Genomic DNA, 26,951 nt, shown 5'->3' with positions numbered 1-26,951 from the left:
AGGGCCAGTAGCTGTATTCCAAAACTTTTGACGATTTTTTCACTATTTCTATTATGAATGTCAACTACAGGTTCCTGTTCTACTCCGCAAAGTATGTTGAGATACACAGTATTCAGCTTGCAAACTCAGCCTGTACATGTGTGACTGCATTGTTATTGTTGAGAAATGAATTCTGGTCCGGACTAGAAATTTAACATGTGCAATTGAACAATGCATTACATGTCTATGTTAGTTGTGTTAACAGACTGAATTGTACGTTTCATGATGCTTTCCGGAGTAGGACAAGAACTTACGATTGACATACAAAACAAAAATAGTAAAAACAGTCATTGAAAGTTAGAGCTACTAGTGTAGTAGTAGCCGTATCTCTGACAGGCACATCTGACTTAATGGATATGTTGATTAAGTGATTTTTTTCAGATCTTATTGCCAATGTAAAACACCTAAAGAGCATTTTTGATGTTCACGTTTTCTATTCTGCATCAGGAACTGTGTCAATTGTTGAAATGATAATGAATTTCCATTAGGAACAATCAAAAAGACAAATAAATTTACAGAAGAAATGAAATGTTGCGCTGCAGTTGCAATCGTTTTGTTGACAAAAACTGCAGTGCTACCAAATCAGTGGTATTGCATCTTGGAATGTAAACCAGTTTTAATATAAATTATTTCTACCTCTGTGAATATGCCAATCGATTGATTCTTCCTTGAACTCAGTGATATCATTTGATACATAATTCCATCAAATACAGGTGTAGCCATGGATATTTCACTCATCTGTCCTATCCTTTCACATGCAATATGTCTTCAATCGATAAATGTACTTGTGTACTGACAAACTGTAGTGAACTGTAAAGTATTGTACCAGTATGTGGCTACAGAATACAAATGAGTGTTAGATATTGATAAATCATGGTGGCTCCTTGATATCAAACATGTGTATATTTCTATATTTCAGTGTTTTAACAGAAATTGTAGTTCAATTATCATTTTACCTTCAGCTCATTTTTTAGGAAGCTTGATAAAACTTGTATGTAATCAGTTTTTGATAAGAACCAGAAACAGAATTGTTTATTTTCTTCATCCTGTAACACTGAGCTTCAATTTACATTTCTACTTCCAAATCAAAGAGCCTATGTCTCCCTCTTTCCAATCCCCTCCCCTTCCCCCATCTAGAAATCCCGAAGCCCAATTTACCATCTCATCTAATATGGTGACACCCCACGCTTTCTAAGTCAAAAGGCTCCCATCATTATCAATGCTCATACTTCAGAAGCTCCCGGACGCACTTCACCATAGATGGAAACAGCAGTTTAATAGCCATTTGTCAATGGCCATGTCAACAGTGAATGTAGGTTTTCCTCAGTTGGACAGAGCCATCAGTAAAACAATGTAAAGTTTCTTCAATGTATTTGGATGTGGTGTTTTTGAACAAAATTTTCCAATGTGCCCCAGAATAAATTCTGCTCACAAATTTAGTGTTTGTCCTCCAGGAGGAAAAATCAATGAAACTATTGTTTTTGAGATATCACTGTGACAATAAATTATTATCAATAAAACAAGTAAAGTAAACTAAACACTTGTTTGAAATCTTATCCAAGCAGTTGTTCATCAATAATATATCACCTTTTCTATTTATTTCATCATAGTTTAATTAGCCTATATAAAGAATGTCTTGGCAACAAACCCAATATTGCAAAATTATCAATTGCAAGCTATTAGCAATAATTGTTGACTCTACCAACATTTACAGAGCATGTTAATCAAGTCAGAAAAAACATTTTTACAAAAATTTACTGGGCTGGGTGTACTCAGAGCTAGATGACCTTTGACCTGGATTAAAGAGAGCCTGTCACCAGCGGTCATAAAAAGATATGTCCGTATAATGATGCACTTTTAACATGTAAAATGGCAGGGTTCTATTGTGTGCATGACAATGCGGTCTGAGACTGCAAAAAAAATCATGATTGATGTCATGTCATTTGACAAAGGATGACAGATGTCTCCCTGGCAACACTGTAAAGTTTGTCGCTGCGATGCCCCTGTTGTCACTCATTGTATTTCGATTTTTATCACGGAGCAGTACTCAGTATCTTGGTAACTTTGGAATGCACCACGTGTATCCTCTGCCAAACATTGAGGTTATGGATTGAAATTCAGGCTCTAAAGATTACTGATGATGTGACTTCTGAAAATTATTGCATATGTTTTTTTAAGTGTTTAAACCCTTCAACCACCCTTCTCCTTCATCGGAAATGACAGAACTTTACCAAATAAAATGATACATAAGTTGTACTGGAGGTTAAAAGGAATAGGGTTAGGGTTGGTTAAGGTCTGTAACTGTGTTTTTACTATTGTATGCAAATGTGATTGTACATTACAAGATCACTGGCTGGCTAGGTGATGGAACTGTTCCTAACAAGCGATGGATAATCTACAAAGCTGTTCACGGTTGGATGTACTACGGTAACTCTACTGTGGGGTGGAATATTAACCACAGATGTACAAAGTTTGAATTATTTTCAAGGTACATGACCTACATTTAAGAACTCAACTGATCTATTGAAGCAGAATAAATAAATACAGGAAATGCAGTGATGGTAGTCAATGAGTTATTATTTATGCAGGATATAATTCATTGCCTTTAGGAAAACTTGAAGTTACCGCATTGCTTGTAACTTGTGGTCCAAACCAGCAACAGGGAAAGGTATAAATTGAATTATGACTGGCGCCCTCTTGAGGCAAAGCTATGGCTTACTTTCAATTGACCTGGCCGTGGAGCCCTTGTCATACTTTATTCATGGCATTCATTAAGGTGTGGCGGTATAAAGACTTTTTAGACTTACTACCGTGGCAACTTCATACACGTTTATGAATGAAAATTGTTATGTGAATATCTACTTATTTATGCATGTGGACAAAAAGATAAGCTCTGAAATTTTTAAGGTTTTTCCTATGTCATATATCAGCAGAGATGTTGTTTATGCTCTGTTGGACACTTCATTTCATTTTGTGTCTAATGCTGTCCAAATGACACTCACACTAATATAAAACAAGAAAAGGTGATATTCAGCAACAATCTCTGAATATTGGATGAAATTGTTTGATTCTTTTGATGATTATTGAGGAAATCAAGCTTACGACAAAATATGGCCTGGGAACAACTTTCAAATCAAATTTTCACTTTCGCAGTCTTACAAATCTTTGCTGCTTCACGGCAAGCTTTGCCCATTTAGATTATGGTAAGCGAAGTATAGAATAATTTTAAAAAATTGCAGTGAAAAATTACGTTTCCACCATTGATAGAAGTTGAAATTTTAACCCCTTGTCATTCAAGAGCTACCACAGGGAATTGGTGACCATTTTAATTTGTTTGTCCAGTCCAATACTTTTATAAAACGAATCCAGATTTTTCATTTTTTTCCCCTGATTATTATTCATATGAAGGAGAGCTGTTTAAAGTTTCTGAAAGCACGGAAAGACCAGTAACTTTAATTTTTGAGGTATTTAATGATTAAAAGCTAGAATGAGTGCTTGATGACTCTTGATTTACTGGACACCCATTGTGATACTTAAATAAGTTTTATCCTCACACTAACATAACAACAGCTGTTGGTGAATTTTTCTGTTGTCAATTTATGAAATGGTCGTTCATTCTGTACAACTTTGCCGGACTTCTGGCCTGGTTTGACTTTTTGACATTGATTTTTTTTGATGTGCCGTGAACAATGATGGACAGCGTGCCACAGTTTACAATGAGCAAACACAGTGAAAAGCACAGATGTCCCAAGGGATATGTGCCAGGACACATCGGCATCCCCTAATACAAACTCACAACACACATGGAGGCCAAGGTCTGTTTCATGCATGTGGTAAGAGACATTATCTTCAGGATGTGCCAAAATAACCCTAATGTGAAAATGCTGAGATCATTTCTCTTATTCCATGAAAACCAACCAATGTTTGATTGTGGTCAAACCACACAAATTGGCAGAAGAGGGATAAAGCCGAGGTTCCGAAACAAAAGAAGTTCATTCCGGCTTTGTCCTGACAATCAACAACACAGCCTGTAATGGCCTGTGAGCATGGCATCAACTCTGACATTGTCTTTGGCAGATTAGGAGAGAGGTAATGAATTACAACACAAGAATGATATTGATTAGACTTGACCAATAATCAATATACTGTAAAAAAACCCCATTGTTTTAATGCAATTACTTTTCACAATGAGGGTTTCACAGTAGTTGGTGATAACTGTAGATATTTATTGTCAATGTCATGTTCATTCTTGCTTAAAGATAACTAACACCTTGGCATGCAATGATATACCATCTCAAAAATCTGGCTTCACTGATAATATGCCAAGCAATAATGTTTAATCAGTTTGATGGATTGAATTTAAAATACATGGAGGATTAACACTTTATGATTCATAATCTGCATTTAGTAAAATTTGTAAACCTACATAACCACCTGTTGATCTTCTCGTAGAGACCAAGAACAAGCTTTTCAATTGAGTGAAAAAATGAATTGAGATCAGAGTTAAACCTTTCAGTGTCACTATCAAACTGTCCATAAATTGAAGTTTACATACACTAAATATGAAACAAGGGTCAGACACTTGAAAAGGGTCATATTTGCATATGTTGATCTCAGCTGAAAATTCAATAATTTAAAGTTAAATTTGGCATATAAAATTTAGTTTGCTGAGAAACAACATATAACCTTCACGCTGATATGTAAAGGAGTATTTTTTTTTTCCAAACGTTGCATTAAACTATAAAAAAGCATCCTCTATAATTTCACATCTGTTTCCCCTTACACTAGTCCATCCATCCACTGATACTGGGGATGAACTGAAGTTTCAAGGTGAATGGCTAAACTTCTGCCCTGTTGACAACAGTCTTTTGAGCCTGAGTAACAGGGCATAGTGAACTTGATCTACAGAAACTGGTAGTGTCCAAGTGACAAATGACATTTTATAGTAATCTACAATGTGTCATCATGTGATGAAATTGGTAGAATCTTGTGCATAGAACAAGGTTTACCGTGATCGTGTCATCTTCATCATCAATGTGATCATCTCATCATCATCATCATCAACATCATCATCATCATCATCATAATCTTTATCATCATCATCATCATTCATTCAATCATCATTGCTGTCATATCTTATCATAATAATCATGAACACCCCCACTATCATCACTAACATCATCATCAACAACATCATTATCATCATCATAATCATCATCGTCGTCATGACTGCCATAGCTTATCATCACAGTAATAACAATTAATACTACCTGCTTTAAAAACAATAACAACGAACCAACATTTAATGTTTTGGTTTTATGGCATAATTGCTTATGATCCGATATTTATTTATGTACCTTTCAAAATAGGACTATAATTTTACCATGAGAAAAAAGAAATGAAAACGACTTACAATGTGGTGATTCCATCACTGGAGGGGCTCCTCCTTGTTGATTGGAGGAGTGCTGCCAGTCGTTTCCTGGGAGGTGGTAGCCTAGCTTTGAATGCGGGTGATTCCTGTTTGTCCCTTGGTGAGAATGTCCTCTTGAAAGAGACATTGTTGTCACTGCCTAGCTGTGCAACAAAGCCTCTAAAGTTCATCATTTTACAGGAAATATAATACCCTTGGTAGTTACTCTGTGCAGTATGTGAGTGTGCAGCGAAAGATTATTTTATTGGTACAATTTCCTAGTAGCCTTTTTTCCTTCTTGGAGATGGCTACTGCCTGATGCCATTGGGATAGCAGCATCTGGTTGTCATGGAAACGGTTGTCATGGTGAAAGCAGTGTATTAAAAGACAGAATGCACTGAGGTCACATGTATGTCCCACTTTGTCAGACTGTAAAGTTGTTTGGCATCTGGTCTGCACATGCACATAGAAGGCAAAGTCAATGTTTATCCAATTTAAAGGCTAGATTAACAGAGTTGCTGAGAAAAATCTGCGGCTGGGAAGCAGTTAAAAGAATTCCTGCCTGCAAGAAGCTTGTAGTCCTGGAAAACTCAGAATGCTTCACAACTGACTGGACTGGTTGTTCATGATGAGTTGGTCATCTGAAAACAGGTAGTGCTTTGGTGCTGATCACAGCTACTGCTTGACTGTTTTCAGGCCAGCCAGGCTTCTGTTCTCTCCACGTCAGTAAAGTTTACTTCCCTACGACTGGGCACCGAGTTCACCATTGACCTAGTCTTGATCAATCCAAGTCTTGGTATTCTACTGCTACTTCTCAGTGTCTTCTTGCACAATGACAGTTCATTAATAACTAACAAACAGTCACTCAGAGCCTGGCACAGCCTTCCAGACACCAAAAACAAGCTCCGGCTGTGGATACTTTCACCGACCACCGAAGAATGAAGTCACGCTCTAGAAACGGACTCGCTGCCAATGAAACGTGAAATTGGAAGAATCAACATAGGGTTCCCCTGCCCATTCACACTGATGATCTCTCTTCTCACATCAAAACACAAACCAGCTTTATTGTGAGCTATCTCTCTTTAGAAATTCAATAGATCACTGACGAAAAGCTCGTAAATTTTTTAAAAGCACAAGGAGAAAATAAAGATCTTCTTTTGTGCGGCACTAATGGGGAGGCATCCAACGTTCTCAGCTGAACTGGCTCAACAATAATGCTTATCAAAATGGAATAAAAAACAGTTCACTTTATTACACTATAGCCTCCTTTGTTGTGCTTTAGTACAGAAAATTAGTCTAAGTTGACAAACTTTGACCGTTTGGTACTTATACTGGGTGTACCTGTATTGTATCCACCAGTTTAATGAGTAATAAAATATTATGCGCACTCAGAAATTGATTCTCATATTATTTTTCACCAACAAGGTTCTTTTAAATATCTGTGTTTTTCCAGAACAAAATTTTACAAAAATTTTAAGTTTTACCAAATTTTAGTACCGGTAATTACCGTGGTAATTTTGGTCTCTGTCACTGGGTTGGGAGTATTTTTGAATTAGTTACCGCAAACTTGGAAGATGTTTTGCAGATAAAATGACTGGTGTTTTGTGCAGAGTTACTGCATGCATCCCTATTCAAGTATCAAAATGAAATGCTCGTACATTTCAAATGATTCTGTCTCTATCCTCCCAATCTCGATCTGGGTAAACCTCAACCTAAAATATACACAAAACGTTTAAGGAACCAAAGAGAATTTTGACAACTTAGAGTACTGCCAACAGCATGAAGGTAGAGAAAGCTACCATTGATAGGCTGCAATACGTATGATCAATGTTGCTGTTGAAAACAGATGGAAGCTGAACCACAACACAAATTGAACCACTTAGAAAATGCGCCCCCTAAGCAATATCAACACATTTCCATATATTTACCTTTGATGTACCACTATACTCAACCTGTGTGTCTTGCTAATGATTGAAATGCTTAAATCCCATCTTGCACACTTTCAATGCGGTTGATAAACTTGCTCCACTTTAGGTCTCTATTGTCACAGATTAGGCACTGGGCAAGATTAGCCCCCTCTTGTCTGTGTTGATGAAAACACTGCTGAACAGCCGTGTAATACAGTGCGTTAATGTTGATCCTGTTTGTAGATGTTATGCAATCTGACAGAACACCGTCTGTACAACACGCTCAGCGCTTTGAATACCTCGTATTAGTATTATCTCCAGCGTTTGACTACAGTTCATTGTAATCTGTGAATTACTGTGCTGCTCTTTCAAAAACTTGAAAAGTTTTCTTTTCAGAGCCAGAAGGTGCATGGGGGTTGATATTCAAGCTGCTGTGGTCTATGATGTGTGAACTACACAGTGTACACTTCAGAAATTAGCAGTCAGGACGATCGCTGATCTATACGCAGGGGGTTAGAGAGAGATATGTTCTTTTTGTAGTCTTTGCAGAAGGTATAGCGACTCAAGTGGCTGTTGAAATCAATCGGCATGACAGACTTCTCCTTTGGATTTCAGATGAATGGTGAATTCACCCAGGAGTTAGATTTCATTACTGCGTTGAAGGTGTAGACTAGCTCCTCCGTGCTACTGTGACCGCGTACACAAATCCAAACAAAGTCAGTATATGTCACTGAAATCCAGATAGATGCCAACTGCGACAATTCACACCTCATGACAATTGAAGGCAACACACCGATCTCCAAGCATGTGGACTCTGCATTCTCAAGAAAAGGTAGTCAACCATTTCCACGCTCACTCGACTGCGCTCATGGACATCTCTATCTTTACTGACTGGCCAAATCACAATGAATACTGTCGGTCCGAGAACTGAAAAGCGGGTGCAAAAGAAAATGTTTCCTATTTTGTCGTTAATTCTTGCGCAAACATCGTTGTTGGTGACCACTTGACATAAATCCGCTAGTGACTGGTCATATTTGAACATTTGGCAACTTGTTTTTAATTAATACTGCACACCATCATTGGCAACAAATCCTAGGGATATTCATCTGTTGTGATCATACATTCATGGTAATCCTTGATTTTCAATAGCATGTGGGGGGGTTGGGGGTTGGAATTTTTGTGTGCCAGCATTTGATACATCACAATAACTGACTTTTTATATGTATTCTTGTGCGCTGTAGAGTGTTGCTGAGTAAACAAACTAAAACTCAAAGTCTACTTCAAGTTCTGACAAAATCATGGCCACTGAACAATGTTAATTGTTCACACACATAAATCACACTGGAGAATTACAATCCATATACACCTCATCACAGGTATTTGCAGTTTATAAAAACTCTATGAAATCCTCTTTGTGTGATTAAAAAGTCTGATTGCCCTGGTTCGCTGTATATATAGTCATTCTGTTGCATTTTCTCTCAAAGTGGTAGGGCACTGTCTGTTTCAATATTTACCTGACGGTAAGGGAAATATATCTAAGAGACAACGCACACACTCACCTGTAGGTTTGATTCAGGGCCGCCCACTGTTTATGTCTCCTTATCAATAAATGCGCTTAGCAGAAGATTTCACATACCACAGTGGCTGATAGTTCACAGGTAACCACTTGATGGCTGGGACACCGATCCCGTCTGCCACCGATTAAAGTATCACAACCTTGCAGCTTTCCTTTGTGGGTTTGAGATTTCGTTCATCACCAAAATTATTAGGCTGTAATGACAGTGTTTGCAGGTGCCGAGAAACTTCCATTCAAACCAATTCAAGTATCACTAAGCTTGAACACATGCCCGTTTCTCCAGGACAAGTGTAATTGGCTGATGGACAAACACGACCTCGGCACCTTTTTTGACTTCCAATGTTTAGAAAAGCCCTGAATGCCAGGGGTCACATTTGGTTGTACAGTACGGAAATTAAAATAACTTCTCACACAGTAATGGATAGTTGCATTTATATTTCCATGAAGTATGTGCTGATTAATTTAACAAAAGTACCGTCCCCTTGGTCAGATAAGTAGACTATACACTAACATTAGCCACGATCTGTGTATATCTTCACACAACAACATAACATGAATAATTTAGAAGCCCTATAGTATTTAGGCTGCTATTATTACTGCGCACACTCCAAGTGTAACAAATAATTAATTCTTGCAATGCATGCCTTGGTCACCGTATTGAATTTCAAAACCCTATTTTACCAAAGGGAAAAAACAATTGTGTTATGCCTGTTACCATGGTAACCACTCAACAGTACCATCAATTTCATTTTTAAGAAAACAGAAAACATTTATGTTTGTAAAAATTTATTACTACAATTGTTGACATGTATCATTTGATTTCTGTTTGTGATACAGAAAAAAAACCCAAAACATACATAATCAGTTTGGGACCCATGTAGCAATAAACTGGTGGCTGAACATGTAGGTAGCTACAAAAAAGTTGGTAGAGTTTCCATTTTTTTGAAATTTCTCCATTTGTAATTATGCTTTGAATTGGTGAACCCTTTCATCACCACTACTTGGTACAACCCCATTGTCTATAGTGTTATAGTTGGACCTCAGTAACAGAAAACAGTGGTGAAAGGAGTAACATGGCCATTTGATCTTCCTCAGAAAAAAGTTGTAAAATATTATAGTTTTAATTTTAACAAATTCAGGTGCATCAAAGACATTTTTTCTGGTTTTACCTTTATATGCTTTTTTATCACCCAGGAAAACTTCACATTGAGAAGTCAAGCATGACTGAATGATTATGCCATTAACAAATGAAATTGTGAACGAATGATTTATTTACTAACTGCTTATTAAATTAAAACAATTAGTGTTATTGTTGTGCACAATATTGAATCAGACAACTGCCAAATTTTCCAAACACGTCAATTTATTTAGCTGTATAGGTTCACAGTCCCTTTATCCACTCTATGGATAGAGGGACTGTGATAGAAATAAAGAATTTTACTGAACTCAGAGCTTGAGGATATTTATCACATTGACAACGTTGTAAAATGTATGTTTTGTTGAAAATTTCAAATAATAAACTGTGAGTGTTAAAATGATCTTGTTGACTTGGTTCAACATAAGATAATGAATGAAAAATACTTGTGATATTCTGATTGTGATAATCACTAGTGTCGATTCTTCAATGATCATGAATTTTACATGAATTAACTTCTATCATGCATACTATACTCATATTACTGATGGTGAGCAAAACAGGGAAACAATAAATTCGCAAATTTGAGGCCCAAAGAACCAAGGCATTGACTGGAATAACAAATACCATCTTGTTCACTAACCTTGTTATCTATAAAATTTTTTACCCATCAGCTTTGGCACAGTCTATTATAATCAATACTACAGTGAATTTGCACAAATGAATAGAGGTGACCAGTTGGATTTTTTTCACCAGCACCACTGAAACTTTCATTTGAAATGAATTTTATATCGTATTCATAGAATTATGTTTTAGTGCCATGCACTATGATTAGTCTTGTTAGCAGCGTGCTGTCTAGGCTACATTGCCATCACGACCATAGAAAATTATCTTTAACACATGATATGTTACAACTCTAAGCCTTAAATTCACCACCATGGTTTGGCTCAAGGCCAGATTATCAATGGTGAATGTGAACCCATTTACGGGGAATCGCAGGTGAACAGATTAAAAAATACCGGTAGTGCTAATACACAGGAATTTCAGAAAGTACTGAATCGGCCCAAAAACACTCAGTAGTGGCATATTAAAGTTTAAGTGTGTGCTGTTTGTTGGTGAAGATTTTGGGAACACGGTAAAATGCTATGATAATTTTTGTTGAAAAGTCACATTTTATTCACAAAATCAAAGATTGGAAGGAGAAATGTTCACCATCAACGCAAAGCGTCTTATCAACAAAACTTTTAAAAAAGTAAAGCACAAAGTGATTGTTTGAAAACAGAGTGCGAAATGATGTAATTTAATTGGAAGACGTGTTTCATTTAAAATCCAGTCTCAAAAAAAGTTCTCGCCACTGGTGTGAATACTGCCCTCTACAGGCAGAACAACATGTTTCATTTGTTTACACCAGCTGCAATCCTTGTGGAGGCTTTTAACAATGCACACATATACCTACAGGTAAGCATCAAACCCATTCACATACATCAACCTACACCTACACTCACAACATAATAGACACGTGTGCCTTAGTCTTTCATTATTTTTGGTATAAATGCATGACTATAGTACGAAGTCTTTGAACAATGCAGTTTTATACAAATATCCCATTGAAATTCAGAAAAACCAGCTGGAAATTTCCTCTGTAATTTAAGTGCTAAAAATATTATTAGTGTCAACTAATAAAAGTGCACTTTCATGCTGCTGCATTACACGCTTACAGACTACAAACAATGTACAGAACCACAAATTATACATGAAGACAACTTTCTTTACAGTAAAGTTTTGAATTAGGGAAGTTTTCTGTTGCCAAACTAGTACACTGACCAAAGTGATATGGTGGTGAGCATTACACAACAGATGTCTGGAAAATCTTTTGGTTTTACTGTACTGTTTAAAGGCAGTATATGTGATCATGTTTTCTTTCGAAAAATAATCAAGTACATACTGCGGCGAATACTTTGTGAATCAAAAGAAAAATTGTCGCGGCGCTTAAACCAAAGTTAAATTCTAGACAAGCAAAACATCAGAGGTGAACATATCTACTAGTTTGAATCTAGAACCATTAGGTTTGTTGAGACAAAACTGCCACTGCATAGGTCCAACAACCAGTGAATATTAATGTACTCCTACGACTGTCAATAAAGTACACAATTATGTAGGATTGGCAAACTATTGACAATGGAACAGCTGGGATTTATGTCAATTCTGGTTCAGAGACCAGCAAATACCAAATGGTATTGCTTAACCACCGTCCATACACTGAAAGTTACCAGCATCTTTCAAGAACTTTTTCAGCAAATTTGAAAGATTTTTCATATCAATTTTTCATTTTTTATTTTACACAACAATTTTACGATATCATGACTGATCATTTCACGATATTTGAAAATTGTGGATGCCATATCAAGTTTACAGGGCTCAATAACATTTTCAAGGACTTTCTAGGAGCATTTGAAATTCAAGGACTTTCTTGGAGCATACAATGTCATCCCTGAACACTGAGCTAGCTAGCTATAAGCTCAGATAACCCAACCAAAGCCACCTCTAGTATGTTGTTAGCTTTTTCCCAGAATATTTTGTCTGTCAACATTTATACAATATAACGATCTACAACTTGAACTTGCTATAATGCTATGAACTCAGATTATTCAAAATGTCAAAAGTTTTCTTTCTTGTTGCAGTTTACAGCTATTTTTCTATTGTAAAAATCATCTCAATCATTTTTTGTAATTATGATAATTGCAATTAGTAAAATGGGAATGATTAAAGCACCCTAGAATGCATTCAAATCTATCACTCTATATCATACAACCAAGTACAGTAAAAATGATGATCAATATGACTGATGTACGGTATGATTAAAACAAATATTTGCCATGAGCAATTGAATTAATGGCATAACAGAAGCAATCATGTCTTCAAATACTAGTACGCAAATCTAAAATAAATTTGAATCAACAACTATCATAATTATCATCATGCACATTTATCTCAGTTGACAGATGACAGATAAACAAGTTTTTTCAGACCACACAAGGTTTGTTGATGGTTTCAACAAGTCTACTGGCGGGCTACGAGCAAACAGTCAACAAAAGCCCATGGCTTGTAAATTTGTTCATGCAATGCACTAAGCATACAAGTTACTGGCAGCAATGTAAAGGGCCTCTCTCTCTGTCCAGCAACAACAATCCTTTGAGTCAATCCGATCAGTCAACATTATCTTTCTAGTCTACTCTTGTTCAGAACTAGCTGAAAATACACAACATTATCTACACAGCTCTGTGTAGCATAATCACAATTTCATTCATCAATGGTAAAATTACATTTCTTTGTTTTTTTCAAACACTGTGCTCTAACAACGTTTCTGAATTCCTTGAGTCAGTGCAGGAATTCTTTTGAAATTTACTTGACTCACATCTCACGTAAAATGAAAAATTTCTCTCAAGTCAAATAGAATATTTGTAAATCAGCTGTGCATAACATTGGTGCAGACTATTGCTTTACAGTATTTCATGAAACAAAGCTATAGACAATGAATATTTTTGAATAAATTCATGAATATGGACAAAAGCAGTTTATTTTGAATTCTATGTTGCCGCAAAAGTGTTGAATTCCGGACGAAGTTCTGAAATATTATGCACAGAATCCTAGATGGAATATATGCTGGAACGGCTGAAACATGGGATGAACTTTCAAACGAATACCAAAGTCAAAGGTCAAATATCATATTTCTACTTCAACAGCCTGCAACCTACACATTCTTACGATGGCAGAGCAAATTTTCCTTTGTATAACAATGTCAGATTAACTTAGCATATCTTTGAAGCACAACTGCAGAAATCCATCAAAAATGTGCTTTACATTGCTATTTCACTGACATTACTAGCAAAAAGTATAAATGCTACTGTCTGTAATGTTGAAAAACATTTTACTGCACAGACAAGATAATAATAGGGTTTTAGAGCTTTCATGGATCAGAAAGAAGATAACAGACACACTACCTGTCAATATTCCTTTAACCCTCTGAGTGCAATAATTTTTCCCTCCAAAATTCTAGTGCAACATTGTATCAATTTTTTTAATTTTTTCGTAATTATTATGATAGTTTTAGAGCAAATGGACATAACTTTTCATTGCCTACAGTTCTTGATCAAAATGGTAGGAAAATTCTTGAAATAAATTGTCTTAATCTGAAAACTTTTTTTTCATGTCATGTGATTGTACACATGTTTACTGAAACTTGCATTAATAATCCATGTGAAATCTGTTTTATGTAAGTTACAAAAGTAGTTTTACTGGCATGATATATTTGCATATACTTTCGCATTCTATGGCGGCAGGTGAAAAAAAAATGCCTGGCAAACTCTTTTATTATCAAAATTATGTCGTTCTTCAATAAGCTCAACAACCTTGACATTCAGTAAAGTACTCTTTTTGTATTTCTGGATGAAAGCCATTACCATTGATATAGCTATGTGGATGCATTTTTCATCAGGGCTCACATGGCAAGGAGATACACAGCCCCTTTTGGAGAGTATATAATGAGGTGGCACGGAAATGAATTCCTGGTGACACGACCATTTGGAAATCTCGTGTGTGTTTGTCCCATTGTGAAGAGGTGTTCAACACTTGCACTGTTTACTCACCAGAGTGTGTTTCTCTTTAGTCGGTAAACATGACAAGACAGCTTAAGAGATTTACGGGTCAAAATTTACATACTGGTTGCTACAACACCAGAGTTGCTGTATATTTTGATATCGCTAAATATACAAATGACAGAGGAAAGAAATGGTAAATACATAATATAATTGAAAACAATTAATTTATACAATATCACAACATTGGTTGGTTTTAAAGGAAAAACAAAGTACCACACAGCAAGGTTGATGTGCACTGGCTGTATGAATTTTGATGAGGTATATCAGACGATAAAAACTATGCAGCTAGTGATCACGTTTTTCTTGAATGAAATCCCATATAGATTTCAAAAGTTTTAATTTCTATCTTTCAATCCCCTCATTGTTGTAATAATTATGAAACTATATGAGACTGGCAATCCAAAGAAATACGCGAAAATTGACTGAGCAATTTAAATTTCAAACATCAATTAGGTGACTTTCAATGTGCGTCTTACATAGAAATTCAAGCTGGGTAGATAAAACAATGGATTATAATTAAAACATTACTGGTATTTTAAAAATAATAAAAAAAGAAAAAATAGCGTCAATGACACTGTAGCTCCCATCCTGGACTATTTAGTGTTTGTTCTCTGGTCAGATATTTGAACATGTGTGAAAGGGATGAAGTGCATGAAGTGAAAATACTTAAATGAAATGTACTGGAGACAGTGAAATATGTTTAATGTAATTATTCAGAATATAAAATGGAAAAAATACAGAATTAGATATATCGAATACTGTGATACAACCATTAACTCAACAAGTCATTTACAATGACATAGTCCCCACTTGTAATAGGAGTATTAGTCTTGATGGGGCAGGAAAATGAGGTCATTAAGAAGTATCACTGGAGTGTATATGTTGAGATCTATGGGCACATAGGTCTATGTCGTTGTTCCCAATTTGAAACACATGAGGCATGTCTACGTTATGGTTCTAAATCGGGAAAAAAAGATCAGACCTCTAGCAGTATTGGCCAGCCAAGAAATACATATGCGCATTATAAATGAGGTACAAGATGTGACATCTTAAGGTCTAATATACTATCAAAATTGGAGGGTATAGAACTTGTGGTTACTGAAATATGCATATATATGTATAATCAAGGTCAAAGGTCATCGAGGTCACATGACATTTTGAAAAAAAAAATTATGTTGCTAACTAATCCCTATATACCAAAAAATCAGATCTCTAGCTCTATTCGCTTGCCCAGAATTAGATGTGTACATAATTAATGAGGTAAAGCGTGTGTTGTCATAAGGTCTCCCATCCTACTAAATACAAAGGACATAGCACTTGTGGTTACTTATTTATTGACATAAACATATATTTTAGGTAAAAGGTCATCGAGGTCACATGACATTTGGTCAAAAAATTTCTCTCCTATAGTTATCCCTATATACGAAAAATCAGACATCCAGCTCTATTGGCTCGCTCAGAATGAGATATGCGCATAATTATTGAGGTACAATATGTGGCGTCATAAGGTGTTCAATCATACCAAACATGAAGGGTGTAGCACTTGTGGTTACCGAGTTATGGACAAATATGTATATTTGAGGTCAAAGGTCACCGAGGTCACGTGACATTTTGCTAAGTTATCCCTATATCCCAAAAATCAGACCTCTAGCTCTATTGGCTCGCTCAAAATTAGATATGTGCATAATTAATGAGGTACAATATGTGGCGTCATAAGCTGTCCCATCATACCATACATGAAGGGTGTAGCACTTGTGGTTACTGAGTTATGGACAAATATGTATATTTGAGGTCAAAGGTCACTGAGGTCACGTGACATTTTGTCAAAAAAATTGTATTGCTAAGTTATCCCTATATACCAAAAGTCAGACCTCTAGCTCTATTGGCTCGCTCAAAATTAGATATGTGCATAATTAATGAGGTACAATATGTGGCGTCATAAGGTGTCCCATCATACCATACATGAAGGCTGTAGCACTTGTGGTTACTGAGTTATGGACAAATATGTATATTTGAGGTCAAAGGTCACCGAGGTCACGTGACATTTTGTCAAAAAAATTGTACTGCTAAGTTATCCCTATATACCAAAAATCAGACCTCTTGCTCTATTGGCTCGCTCAAAATTAGATATGTGCATAATTAATGAGGTACAATATGTGGCGTCATAAGGTGTCCCATCATACCATACATGAAGGCTGTAGCACTTGTGGTTACTGAGTTATGGACAAATATGTATATTTGAGGTCAAAGGTCACCGAGGTCACGTGATATTTTGTCAAAAAAATTGTATTGCTAAGTTATCCCTATATACCAAAAATCAGACCTCTAGCTCTATTGGCTCGCTCAAAATTAGATATGCGCATAATTAATGAGGTACAATATGTGGCGTCATAAGCTGTCCCATCATACCATACATGAAGGCTGTAGCACTTGTGGTTACTGAGTTATGGACAAATATGTATATTTGAGGTCAAAGGTCACCGAGGTCACGTGATATTTTGTCAAAAAAATTGTATTGCTAAGTTATCCCTATATACCAAAAATCAGACCTCTAGCTCTATTGGCTCGCTCAAAATTAGATATGCACATAATTAATGAGATACAATATGTGGCGTCATAAGGTGTTCCATCATAGGCGGCCCATACATATTGATAAGCTTATTATTGAGTTTTTCTCAGTTTTCTCTGTCACTGTCAGCCCCTCTCCTTTTCTTCATGCTCTGACTGATCGTAGGAAATAAAATAAATGACTATATAGCCTAACCTATAGCCTCTTGACTCTTTATTCATTTTACACTCCATTACAAGGACGTATATCTCTCATACACACATGCTGTAATTGATTAGTCAACACAACTAATTATGCTAATCCGTGGACTTATCAGAGGTTGGTCAACATCGGAAAGATAATGATGTTAATGAAAAAGGAGAAGGTTCCCGTTTTAGTAACCATTCCTATCTTTCGCGATGTTGACCAACCCGTAAAATCCCTGATAAGTCCACGGATTAGCATAATTAGTTGTGTTGACTAATTAATTACAGCATGTGTGTATGAGAGATATACGTCCTTGTAATGGAGTGTAAAATAAATAAAGAGTTACAGAGGCTAGGTTATGTTATATAAACCATTTATTTTATTTATTCCGATCATTCAGAGCATGAAGAAAGAAGAGAAAATGATAGAGAAAACACTAAAAAACTCAGTAGTACTTATTGGGTCGCCTGTGGTTCCATCATACCATACATGAAGGCTGTAGCACTTGTGGTTACTGAGTTTTGGACAAATATGTATATTTGAGGTCAAAGGTCACCGAGGTCACGTGACATTTTGTCAAAAAAATTGTTTTGCTAAGTTATCCCTATATACCAAAAATCAGACCTCTGCTCTATTGGCTCGCTCAAAATGAGATATGTGCATAATTAATGAGGTACAATATGTGGCGTCATAAGCTGTCCCATCATACCATATATGAAGGGTGGTAGCACTTGTGGTTACTGAGTTATGGATAAATATGTATATTTGAGATCAAAGGTCATCAAGGTCACATGACATTTTGTCAAAATATCCGAGATATCTGCGTGAACGGATGGACTCACGGATGGACGAACAGACGGACATGACCCAATCTATAAGCCCACTGGACTTCATCCGTGGGGACTAAAAATTGTGTCACTGCATCCTTTTTGCAATATGAATACGATGAGAAACTAAATTTTTATTTTCGTGGCCTTATACATGGGAGTCTATGGAGATCTGCCTTATACATGGGAGTCTATGGACGTGTAAACTAAAAATATGCAAATTTCACCACGATTTGCCCAAATTTGGGAAAGGTCACTTCTATGCACTTCCATACCAAGTTTCAAATCAATCGGACTTGTAGTTTCAGAGCAGGAGATTTTTTGACCAAAAATGGGAGAAAATTACAAAAAAATTCATGAAAAATAGCAAGTCCAAGATACTGACCCAAGATGTGCACAATCATTTCATGTCAGCCCAAAGTACTTACATGCTAATTTTTCATGTAATCTGCTCAGCGGTTATTGAGTTTTTTCACTTAATTTGCATATTTTTGGCAATGACAACTTCATTTGAACAAAATCTCATCTACAGCCCATCATCCATGTACACACCAAATATCAAGATGAAATGTACAGCGGTTTTGGAGTTTTTGATGTTGACGGACAGACATACAGACATACAGACATACAGACATACAGACGTACAGACATACAGACATACAGACATACATACATACAGACATTTCCCTAGCCTATAAGAATAGCTTCCATTGCCATATATACATATGGCTATGGGAGCTAAAAAGTGGGTACAAAGGAGGAAGTAAATTATTGAGATTTGCAGTTTTACTAATATGAAAAATACGTAAAGCAGCAATGTAGAGATAGCTATATCCCTATGAGGTTGATTGTGAAGAAGTATTGGCAATGCCTGGCACAAAGATTAGAGCTGGTAATTATGTGTTTGTACGGTCAGATTCGAAAGAACAGACACTATAAGGTCATGTAAAAGAGTCAATAACCAGATGATACGATTACAGCCAATTAGATGAAAATAATTAAGACTACTAATTATTAATAATCTGTGTTTTGTTTTGATTTGGTTTACCGATTTAGCATAAGTAACGACATGCATAACAGAGGTAAACACCACTTTCATTGCAAATTTCTCCCACGAGTTTGTATTTTTTTCCCCCACCTTTGAAAAATTCACAATAGAATGACAGTTATTCAAGGCATTCACCCTGGCCAGTGAATTGGACTCAGTGACTGTGTTTCTGAACCAATGCATAACAATGGATGCATTTTCTGAATGGACTCTTCTCCCATACACAAAAGTAAACACCTCTTCACAACCACACAAGTGGGTTTCACAGCGCATGGCTGTACTTTTAGTTGAGGGACCTTGTGGGTGCAGTCAGGACTTTGTGGGGTCTGTCAGAAGATTAGGAAATCTGATCCCAGCATTATATACAGGATTATCATCCACACTTCTCATAATCCACCAGACTAGGCAATAAGCTGATCACATCATTTCTCACCCTCCTCCACCCATTCATCCTATTTATAAAATCTGAATCGTGAGAAGGATAGTAGAAGAGTATGTACATGCAGTTTTAGGCAATTGTGAACTTTACAAACTGAACTCTTATACACAATTGTTGTATTTACTAGTAATCACAATCACTTTGGGCAAGCAAAGAAAATGAATATTCTATCATATGTGTAAGGACATGGTTTTGAAGCTGAAAGGGTATGAGTGCCAAAGTCAATTTTTGTCACGTTTATAAAATGTGCTCCAGTCAAATTTTTTCAGATTTTTGCCAAAAAGTTCGGTGAAAAATCGTAGCCAAGGAAATGTGATGTCCCTTTGATCCAAAATCATCAAAAAAATTACAGAAAAATTCATAAAAAATGGTAGAACACTGAAATTTTGGTGGGAAAAATTACAGCACTCAAAGGGTTATTGGGTAGTGCAACCAAAAATAACTTTCTGTTTTTCATCTCTTCAGTTTACTACTTTTCTGGTTCTTGACACGTGTAAGGATGTGCAAGGTTGAGCTTGTCAGTTTTATAATGGCTTCTAATTTGCAAAATTGAAAGAAAAAAATTTCTAGGTTTAACATGATTGGTCCAGACTTGCTGTTCGCACTGTACACTCAGTTTGTGTTACATAATCTTGTGACAAGATGGAAACACCAACTGCAGAAAACCTTGACGTCTTTACAATTACAATCACCATACCCCACCACACACTTTGTCGTTCAGAGTTGGCCACTCTTTATGCAAAGTGAAGATTCCTCAACACTTGACTGCCTGTTGCCTTGACAATACGAAAAAAACTACCAGTTTGTCTGGACTCAAAATAAGTGAGACATAAAAAGAACCCATGACCATGCAGTCAGACTGCTGTTTTATCATTCTTCATACAGCTTTTGCACAAATCAGTGAACACAGTACAGAGAGGCTGAACAGCTACATAGGCTTTAAAACAGGCAGGGTTATCCTCAACATAACTGTTCATGTATAATCTTTTCTCATATTTGCATGTCTGTCCTTTGTACTAAGGTGTCATGGTTACTGACTGATGCTGATGTCATTATCACCTTACAACATCTTTGTCATCTATACTGGTATTATGGTCTATGGTCTATGGTCCAAAGCTTTACTATCGAATTGCATATGTGTCTCCAGGATGTGTCTTGGCTGCCAGGCAAAAGTTTTGGACGATGGAAATGGTGACCCCAACTGGAATTATGCCATCCTGATTGACAAATACTCCACACAGAAGAGGCACTATGTAAAGAAAAACTGAATCGTCACTGTAGGGTTCCTGACGGTGTCTTCAAAAAAGGGTCAAACCCTTACCCTTGGGTTTGTTAGTACAGTGTGTTGTCCTGTTTGATTTCAAAACAGACTTACATGGACAAAAGCATGAACACCTCAATGTATGTCAGCAGATTTGGTGATAAGCAAATCTTACATGTTGACTCCAAGGGGTAAAACGATAAACAAACTGCAACGTGAATGAATGTCACAGAGATATAACTGGGGATCTTGCCATCAGGAATTGAAGATTCTACCTGAAATAGCAGCATTGACATATACACAACAAACACAGTGCCTTTCTCCTGAAAATCTTCAGCTCCTGCCATGATTTTCAGTTCTTTGAGGACAGACTGAGAAGAGTACATTTTGACCCATTCCAATTTTCACTGAAAAGCTGGTACCTGACTGAAGGGTTGAAAATGGCTACAAACATGGAAATATTGTCACAATATTGAGCAAGGTCACTATGAATTGTCTGTTAAGGAGATAACAATACATTGATCCCATGATAAACTCTCTTGGATAGTTTTACACTAAATTTTTAACTGAATAAATATTTATATATATGAATGAATGAATGAATGAATGAATAAATAAATAAGTTAATTAACGAATAAATAAACAATTATCAAAATTAAATAATGGAAAATGTGTGAACTAATTGGTTCTTCTTCTTCATTCTTCTTTAAAGTTTGAGTTAAAAAAGGTTTGTTTGCATTGACATGGTCCCTCCATTGGAAAATGACAAAGTTCATAAGTGTAAATGTACAGCTCTACACAAACATGGTGAAAGGCTTTGAGCTTCTTTGATGCTGGTGGCAAACGGGGAATCACCTGTACACCATAAAACATGAATAGGTGAAGTGTGGTATGAAAGAAATCATCATTTCTCACTTCTTGGACAAAACCAATGTCGTATTCAGCCCAGGGTATAGGTACTGGTAGTATAATAAACCTTTACCCAGTTTTCCCAACCCGCTCATTACTCAAGTGATGCTGCGGTTGTGTACGTAAAATATTGCTCGACCTAAAGTTTGTTTAGCCAGATAACATTTAGTAATTTCAATTACAGTTACCACCCTAACAAAAGCCAACAAAACAGACCCAAGCGTGTCTCGCGGCCGCGGTCGTAAAACAAAATAGACCGACCACCGCGCTCTGATGTGACCGCTCTCGACTCATCACCTTTCTGTACCTAAATTGTACACACCGAAGAAAGTTTGAAAAGCATTTCATGTGTCAAATATTCGGTACAATACATGTCAGGACACCTTTAAGCTGAAAGTTTACCGCGTGAATGGCGGTACATGTCTGTTTATACCATGCATGGCTGGAAACATAAAGAAAGGTAAATTGTCAATGTCTTACCCCTTGACGATTTGACGGTCGAGGTAGTGAGAGAATCCGACACTGGGCTTGACTTGTTCCATTGTAAGCGGTCCTGTGTGTATTGTTAAAAACAGCACGGATTCCCGTTATATGTTGTTAATGCGACATTTTCACCTATTGTTGCGATAAGTGAAAATCAAAACATTTGCCCAAAAGTTGTGGGAAAAAAGGCTGTGACAAGGGAGCTTCCGATAAGAACTTGTACTGACACTAAATTTGAGAGCATAAAATGAATTTGACAATGCATTGCAATTACTGGTAACAGACCGACCACTTCAAATCGAACTGCTCAATTGAAAGCATGAGGGAATTTACGAGTGCACTTACGAAGGACATATTTTTGCTGGAACGGTGCTTTCCTTCTACGCTGTTGGGCTACAAACTTGTCGACGGTCGACATCTGCGGTCGCTCCGCTGTCAGTCCACTATCCATTTTTGGCTGCACATTCAGAGTGACAATATTGGGAGACGTTGGTATCCTGTTGTATGATGACACTCCGAGGGACGTTTGCGGTTCTTCTCTGACTTCCCGAGGATTTTGCTGCGACCCTGTCAGCCACCAGTCACCCTGCATGACGAAAATGACAGCTAATTTGGCACAATTATGTTAAGTTCATTCAATATTTCCGGCTTTTCTCAGCTCGGACTGGGACAGGCCAACTCTCTCTTGGCGGCCATTTTGAAATACTGGCGAAACGCGCTCACACAGTGAGTGTTATACACTTCACTTTCAAGATCGAACACATACGCACCGCACTTTTGAAACTTTAAAATTGCCGCTTTGTCCGTAGCAACGTAATCAATTACCCAAGATGACAGAAAAATAATTGAATAGGTAACTACAGAAAGAAGAAATAAACTTCGGCTAAATGTAAATTATTTTCAGAGGATTTTGCAAAAGTGATGCGCGAAAGTTTACCAGAAAAAAACATCGGCAGTAGCGCTGCGGCTATGAAGCAGACGACATGTACCCATGGCAACAGCGCGTCGACAACGAGAGCGTAAAACCAAGCAGATTGTTCGGAAAGAGCATGAAACTTACGGTTTAAAGTATTTCTTCCTGTTTTCTTCGCAAGACGTGTAATGGCTTTTGACGATGTATTTCTACTTCCTTGCTCAGTCTTTCTACAAGCCAGATGCATTGTTTTGCGCTCGTTTCCATGGTGATCATTTTGAAGTGGAGTTGCGATACGATCACACTTGATTCAAAGGGGACTTGAGTTTTCTTCTTGTGCATAAGTGGTCCCCTGATAGGTCTTAAAAGTCAACCGGAGATGTTATCATAATTTCGGGTCTGTGCGTTTGCTATTTTAACGCACAAGTGGCCACAAAATAGCTATCGCAGTTCTAGGATTATACTGTTATTGAGTGGATGTATATTTTTTTACGTACAAGAACGGAATCTCTATCGGATTCAAATCGCTGTCAATATTTATCAGCGCTCAACTGCTCACCTGATCCAAAAATGCGTGAAAAACACGGACTACAAGCATCGTTTTCTCTGTGTTTGCCCGATTTCCGATGTGCTTTGACTCAACAAAGGAAATATTCCGTGTGTTCATATTAATACATCGGTGTTACTATGACAGCATATGATTATTAACGGAAGTCAGCATGTTCATAATGTACTTAACTTGTATTTGATCCAAGCAAAAAATGATAGTTTATGTAAAGATGATCTTGAACAGGAAGGGAAGCTTGTTATATTAACCGTTGAAGGCTATAATTTTCCCACCAAAGTTTTTGTTGTGCAATAGTTTACCAACTTTTATGTATTTTTCTGCAATTATTTTAATAATTTTGGACCAAATGGACATAACTCTTCATTGGCTACAGTTTTGATCAACATTTGCGGGGAAATTTGAAAAAGAAATTGTCTGGAACTGAAAAAAATTCTCTGCATTAATTTGTAATAAAAAGGTTACAAAATTGACTTTGTCACTCAAAGGGCTAATTACAGCGATGTAAAAGGTTTGTTAAAATACTTTGTAACAAACCAACAAAAAGGTAGGAAATTGCCCCAATTTCAATTCCTATTGATTTGAAATTTTGCAATGAAAAAGTATATCTACACAGGGGGAAAAAAAAGTCTTGATATGTAGCATGTATTCCGTGTCAAGCTTGTCATCTACAAAATAAATGCAAATACAGAGAGAGAGAGAGAGAGAGAGAGAGAGAGAGAGACTGCTTGTACATGTAGTATACGAACAGGTGAATATGTGGATATCTAAATTCTATGGAAGTTGCGGAGATTGGTAGGATCATACCACTATCTTGATGGGGGTGTTTGTAAATGTCTCATGAAGTGGAACTACAAAAATATGACTGTTTATTCAGTTCCTTAAAGTTTTCAGTAAATAGACTTTAGACTATCAGTTTTTAAAGCGTTCGCGGCTACAGGTTAGTTACTAAGTATAGTGGCATGCGTGCAACTCAGATTCTAATGCAATTGATATGTTGTGGCAGCTTGTGGTCCGAGACATGTCATTTGTAACAGTTGCCTTTTAAGTTGTAGTTCTGCCGTTTTGAGTGAGCAACTTCAAAAAATATGATCAAATATTTATTTTTGCATATTAGTGAGAGAACAATTAGGTCATTTGCCAACGGTTGTATTGCATAATAATTCAGATTTTTCATGGGGAGGGGGAGGGAGGAGGTAGGTTTCTTTTCATGAAACGAGTAAGTATCATAGACATCAAAGTCTGTGAACAAAAGGTGTGTGGAAATTTCTGACATCAACACAGCTGGCAAAAAAAATTTCTTTGAAGTTATTTAATCTAGTTCAAAAGATCATACAAGATGAGAGCAAGGACAGTTCAAATACATTACGTAAGCAAACAAACTGATGTACACAAGTGATACTGCCAGCGGTAATAACAGAGATATCATTCCATTATATCTGGCTACTATGTTTCTGGAGAAAATAACTTTCTCACACAAGTCCTAGAGAAGAAAAGATGAAACCAGTTCACAATTTCATAGTCTGCAAAATGACTCCAGGATTACATGAGATGGCATACTACATCAGTGTTCAAATCATGTCAACTGACCACCCTGTCACACCCATTTCCAAGTAGTAAGGTCTAACTATAACACTGGAAACAAAGACGATAGCATAGGTCACTGCAGTTAGAGGGGATTATTACTTGATTTTCTAGCCCTTTGCAAACTACAGATGTTAGCAATTGTAGTAATATTAATCTTGACCTTTCAAAATATTAAAGGTCGGTTTATTCCATCTGCGTCTCCCAATCTCAGCTGTTGATTGCCAACTTTACAGGATTACAGCCAAATTACAGAAACCACAAGTAAGTTGGTTATTTGTCTTGTGAAATTTTAGCCAAATTGCAAAATACATGCATAGTAACCATGCAAATTAAATTTACACTTTTCTGTAAAAACACAAATTACATTGTGGTTTGGCAGTCAACATGTTAAAGATTTACTTAAAGGGAAACCTAAGTCCAGCGACATTGACCGTTTATCCCTTCCAAAATCACCCTTGAATAAAATGCCGCTCAAATTTGCAACATAATTGCACGCGCCGACGACTACGGAGCGACGAAAAGAGACTTTGAATTAGACGACATTTATGGAAATGAGCTCGGAATCCCATGGGCGCGAAAGGGCTCATGGGAGGAGCGTGCGTGACGTCATCGGCGATACACGAACGTGTGTGACAGCCTACCAAGCATTGGAGTCTATGACTGCAGGAGTGCAGTTCTGCACGTTACGACTCTTTAATTCTCATCGGTAGCATAAAAAATTATTAACTGTTGTTCAGTTAAGTGCAATAATCACTCAAGGAAGAACAAACGGAGTCAGCTTTTACCGTCTTCCCACAGAACAGCTTTTTCGAAGAAAGTGGCTAAAGAAAGTCAGGCGAGTTTAAAAATCTGTAAAAGATACAACGTTATGTTCTAATTCTTTAAGGATGATTGTTTTATAAGGGATTTTGGGACTCTGATACCGATACAAGACGATACCACACAATGCGGTTCGTATCTTGACATGCTAAGTCAGCCAACTATAGCCGGTTTTAACCAGATAAATATTAATATTGGCGATTTCGGGACTCTAAAATCCGAAGACAAAACTACACAAAGCGTCTCTTATCTTGACATCCCGGGTCTGCCAAATCTCTGATATATAACCAATAAATATAGGCAATTTCGGGACTATACCTGGTAATATTGATATTACAAGATACTGGAATGACTTCTTGCCTACTGTGTCTCGGCACACCGGGTCTGAGAAATCGCCGATATTATATTTACCCGATAAATATCAATTGCGCCGGAACTCCTAGGCTAATATCGATACCAGACGATCCTAGATTTACTTGCACTGTGTGGTGTTGGCATGCCGGGTCTACGAAATCACGGATATTTATCTGATAAATATCGGCGACTTAGGACTTCAACTCTGATACTAGACGATTATACTTTGTCAAATCGTGGGTAAATATCCGATGTATATCAGAGAT

General features: G+C 36.8%; 1 protein-coding gene across 2 annotated transcripts in view; it reads right to left on the bottom strand.

Moving 5' to 3' along the window:
• LOC139133432 (uncharacterized) overlaps window positions 1–23,149 on the bottom strand; it is a 96,291-nt gene extending 73,142 nt beyond the window's left edge. The window contains exons 1-2 of one of the 2 annotated variants that reach the window (XM_070700025.1): window positions 22,793–23,149; window positions 22,445–22,517 (exon numbers count right to left, since the gene is read on the bottom strand). In XM_070700025.1, the coding sequence (XP_070556126.1) occupies window positions 22,445–22,517; window positions 22,793–23,039 (320 nt within the window). In that variant the 5' untranslated portion in view covers window positions 23,040–23,149. Of the gene's footprint in view, window positions 1–5,452; window positions 6,416–7,377; window positions 8,038–22,444; window positions 22,518–22,792 lie in introns of those variants that run through there. The other variant, XM_070700029.1, reaches the window with a different exon arrangement.
• Window positions 23,150–26,951: the final 3,802 nt, after the last annotated feature.

This window comes from Ptychodera flava, chromosome 5, assembly GCF_041260155.1.
Source record: "Ptychodera flava strain L36383 chromosome 5, AS_Pfla_20210202, whole genome shotgun sequence".
NCBI classification, from domain to species: domain Eukaryota; kingdom Metazoa; phylum Hemichordata; class Enteropneusta; family Ptychoderidae; genus Ptychodera; species Ptychodera flava.
This window is presented reverse-complemented; position numbering and strand designations above follow the sequence as displayed.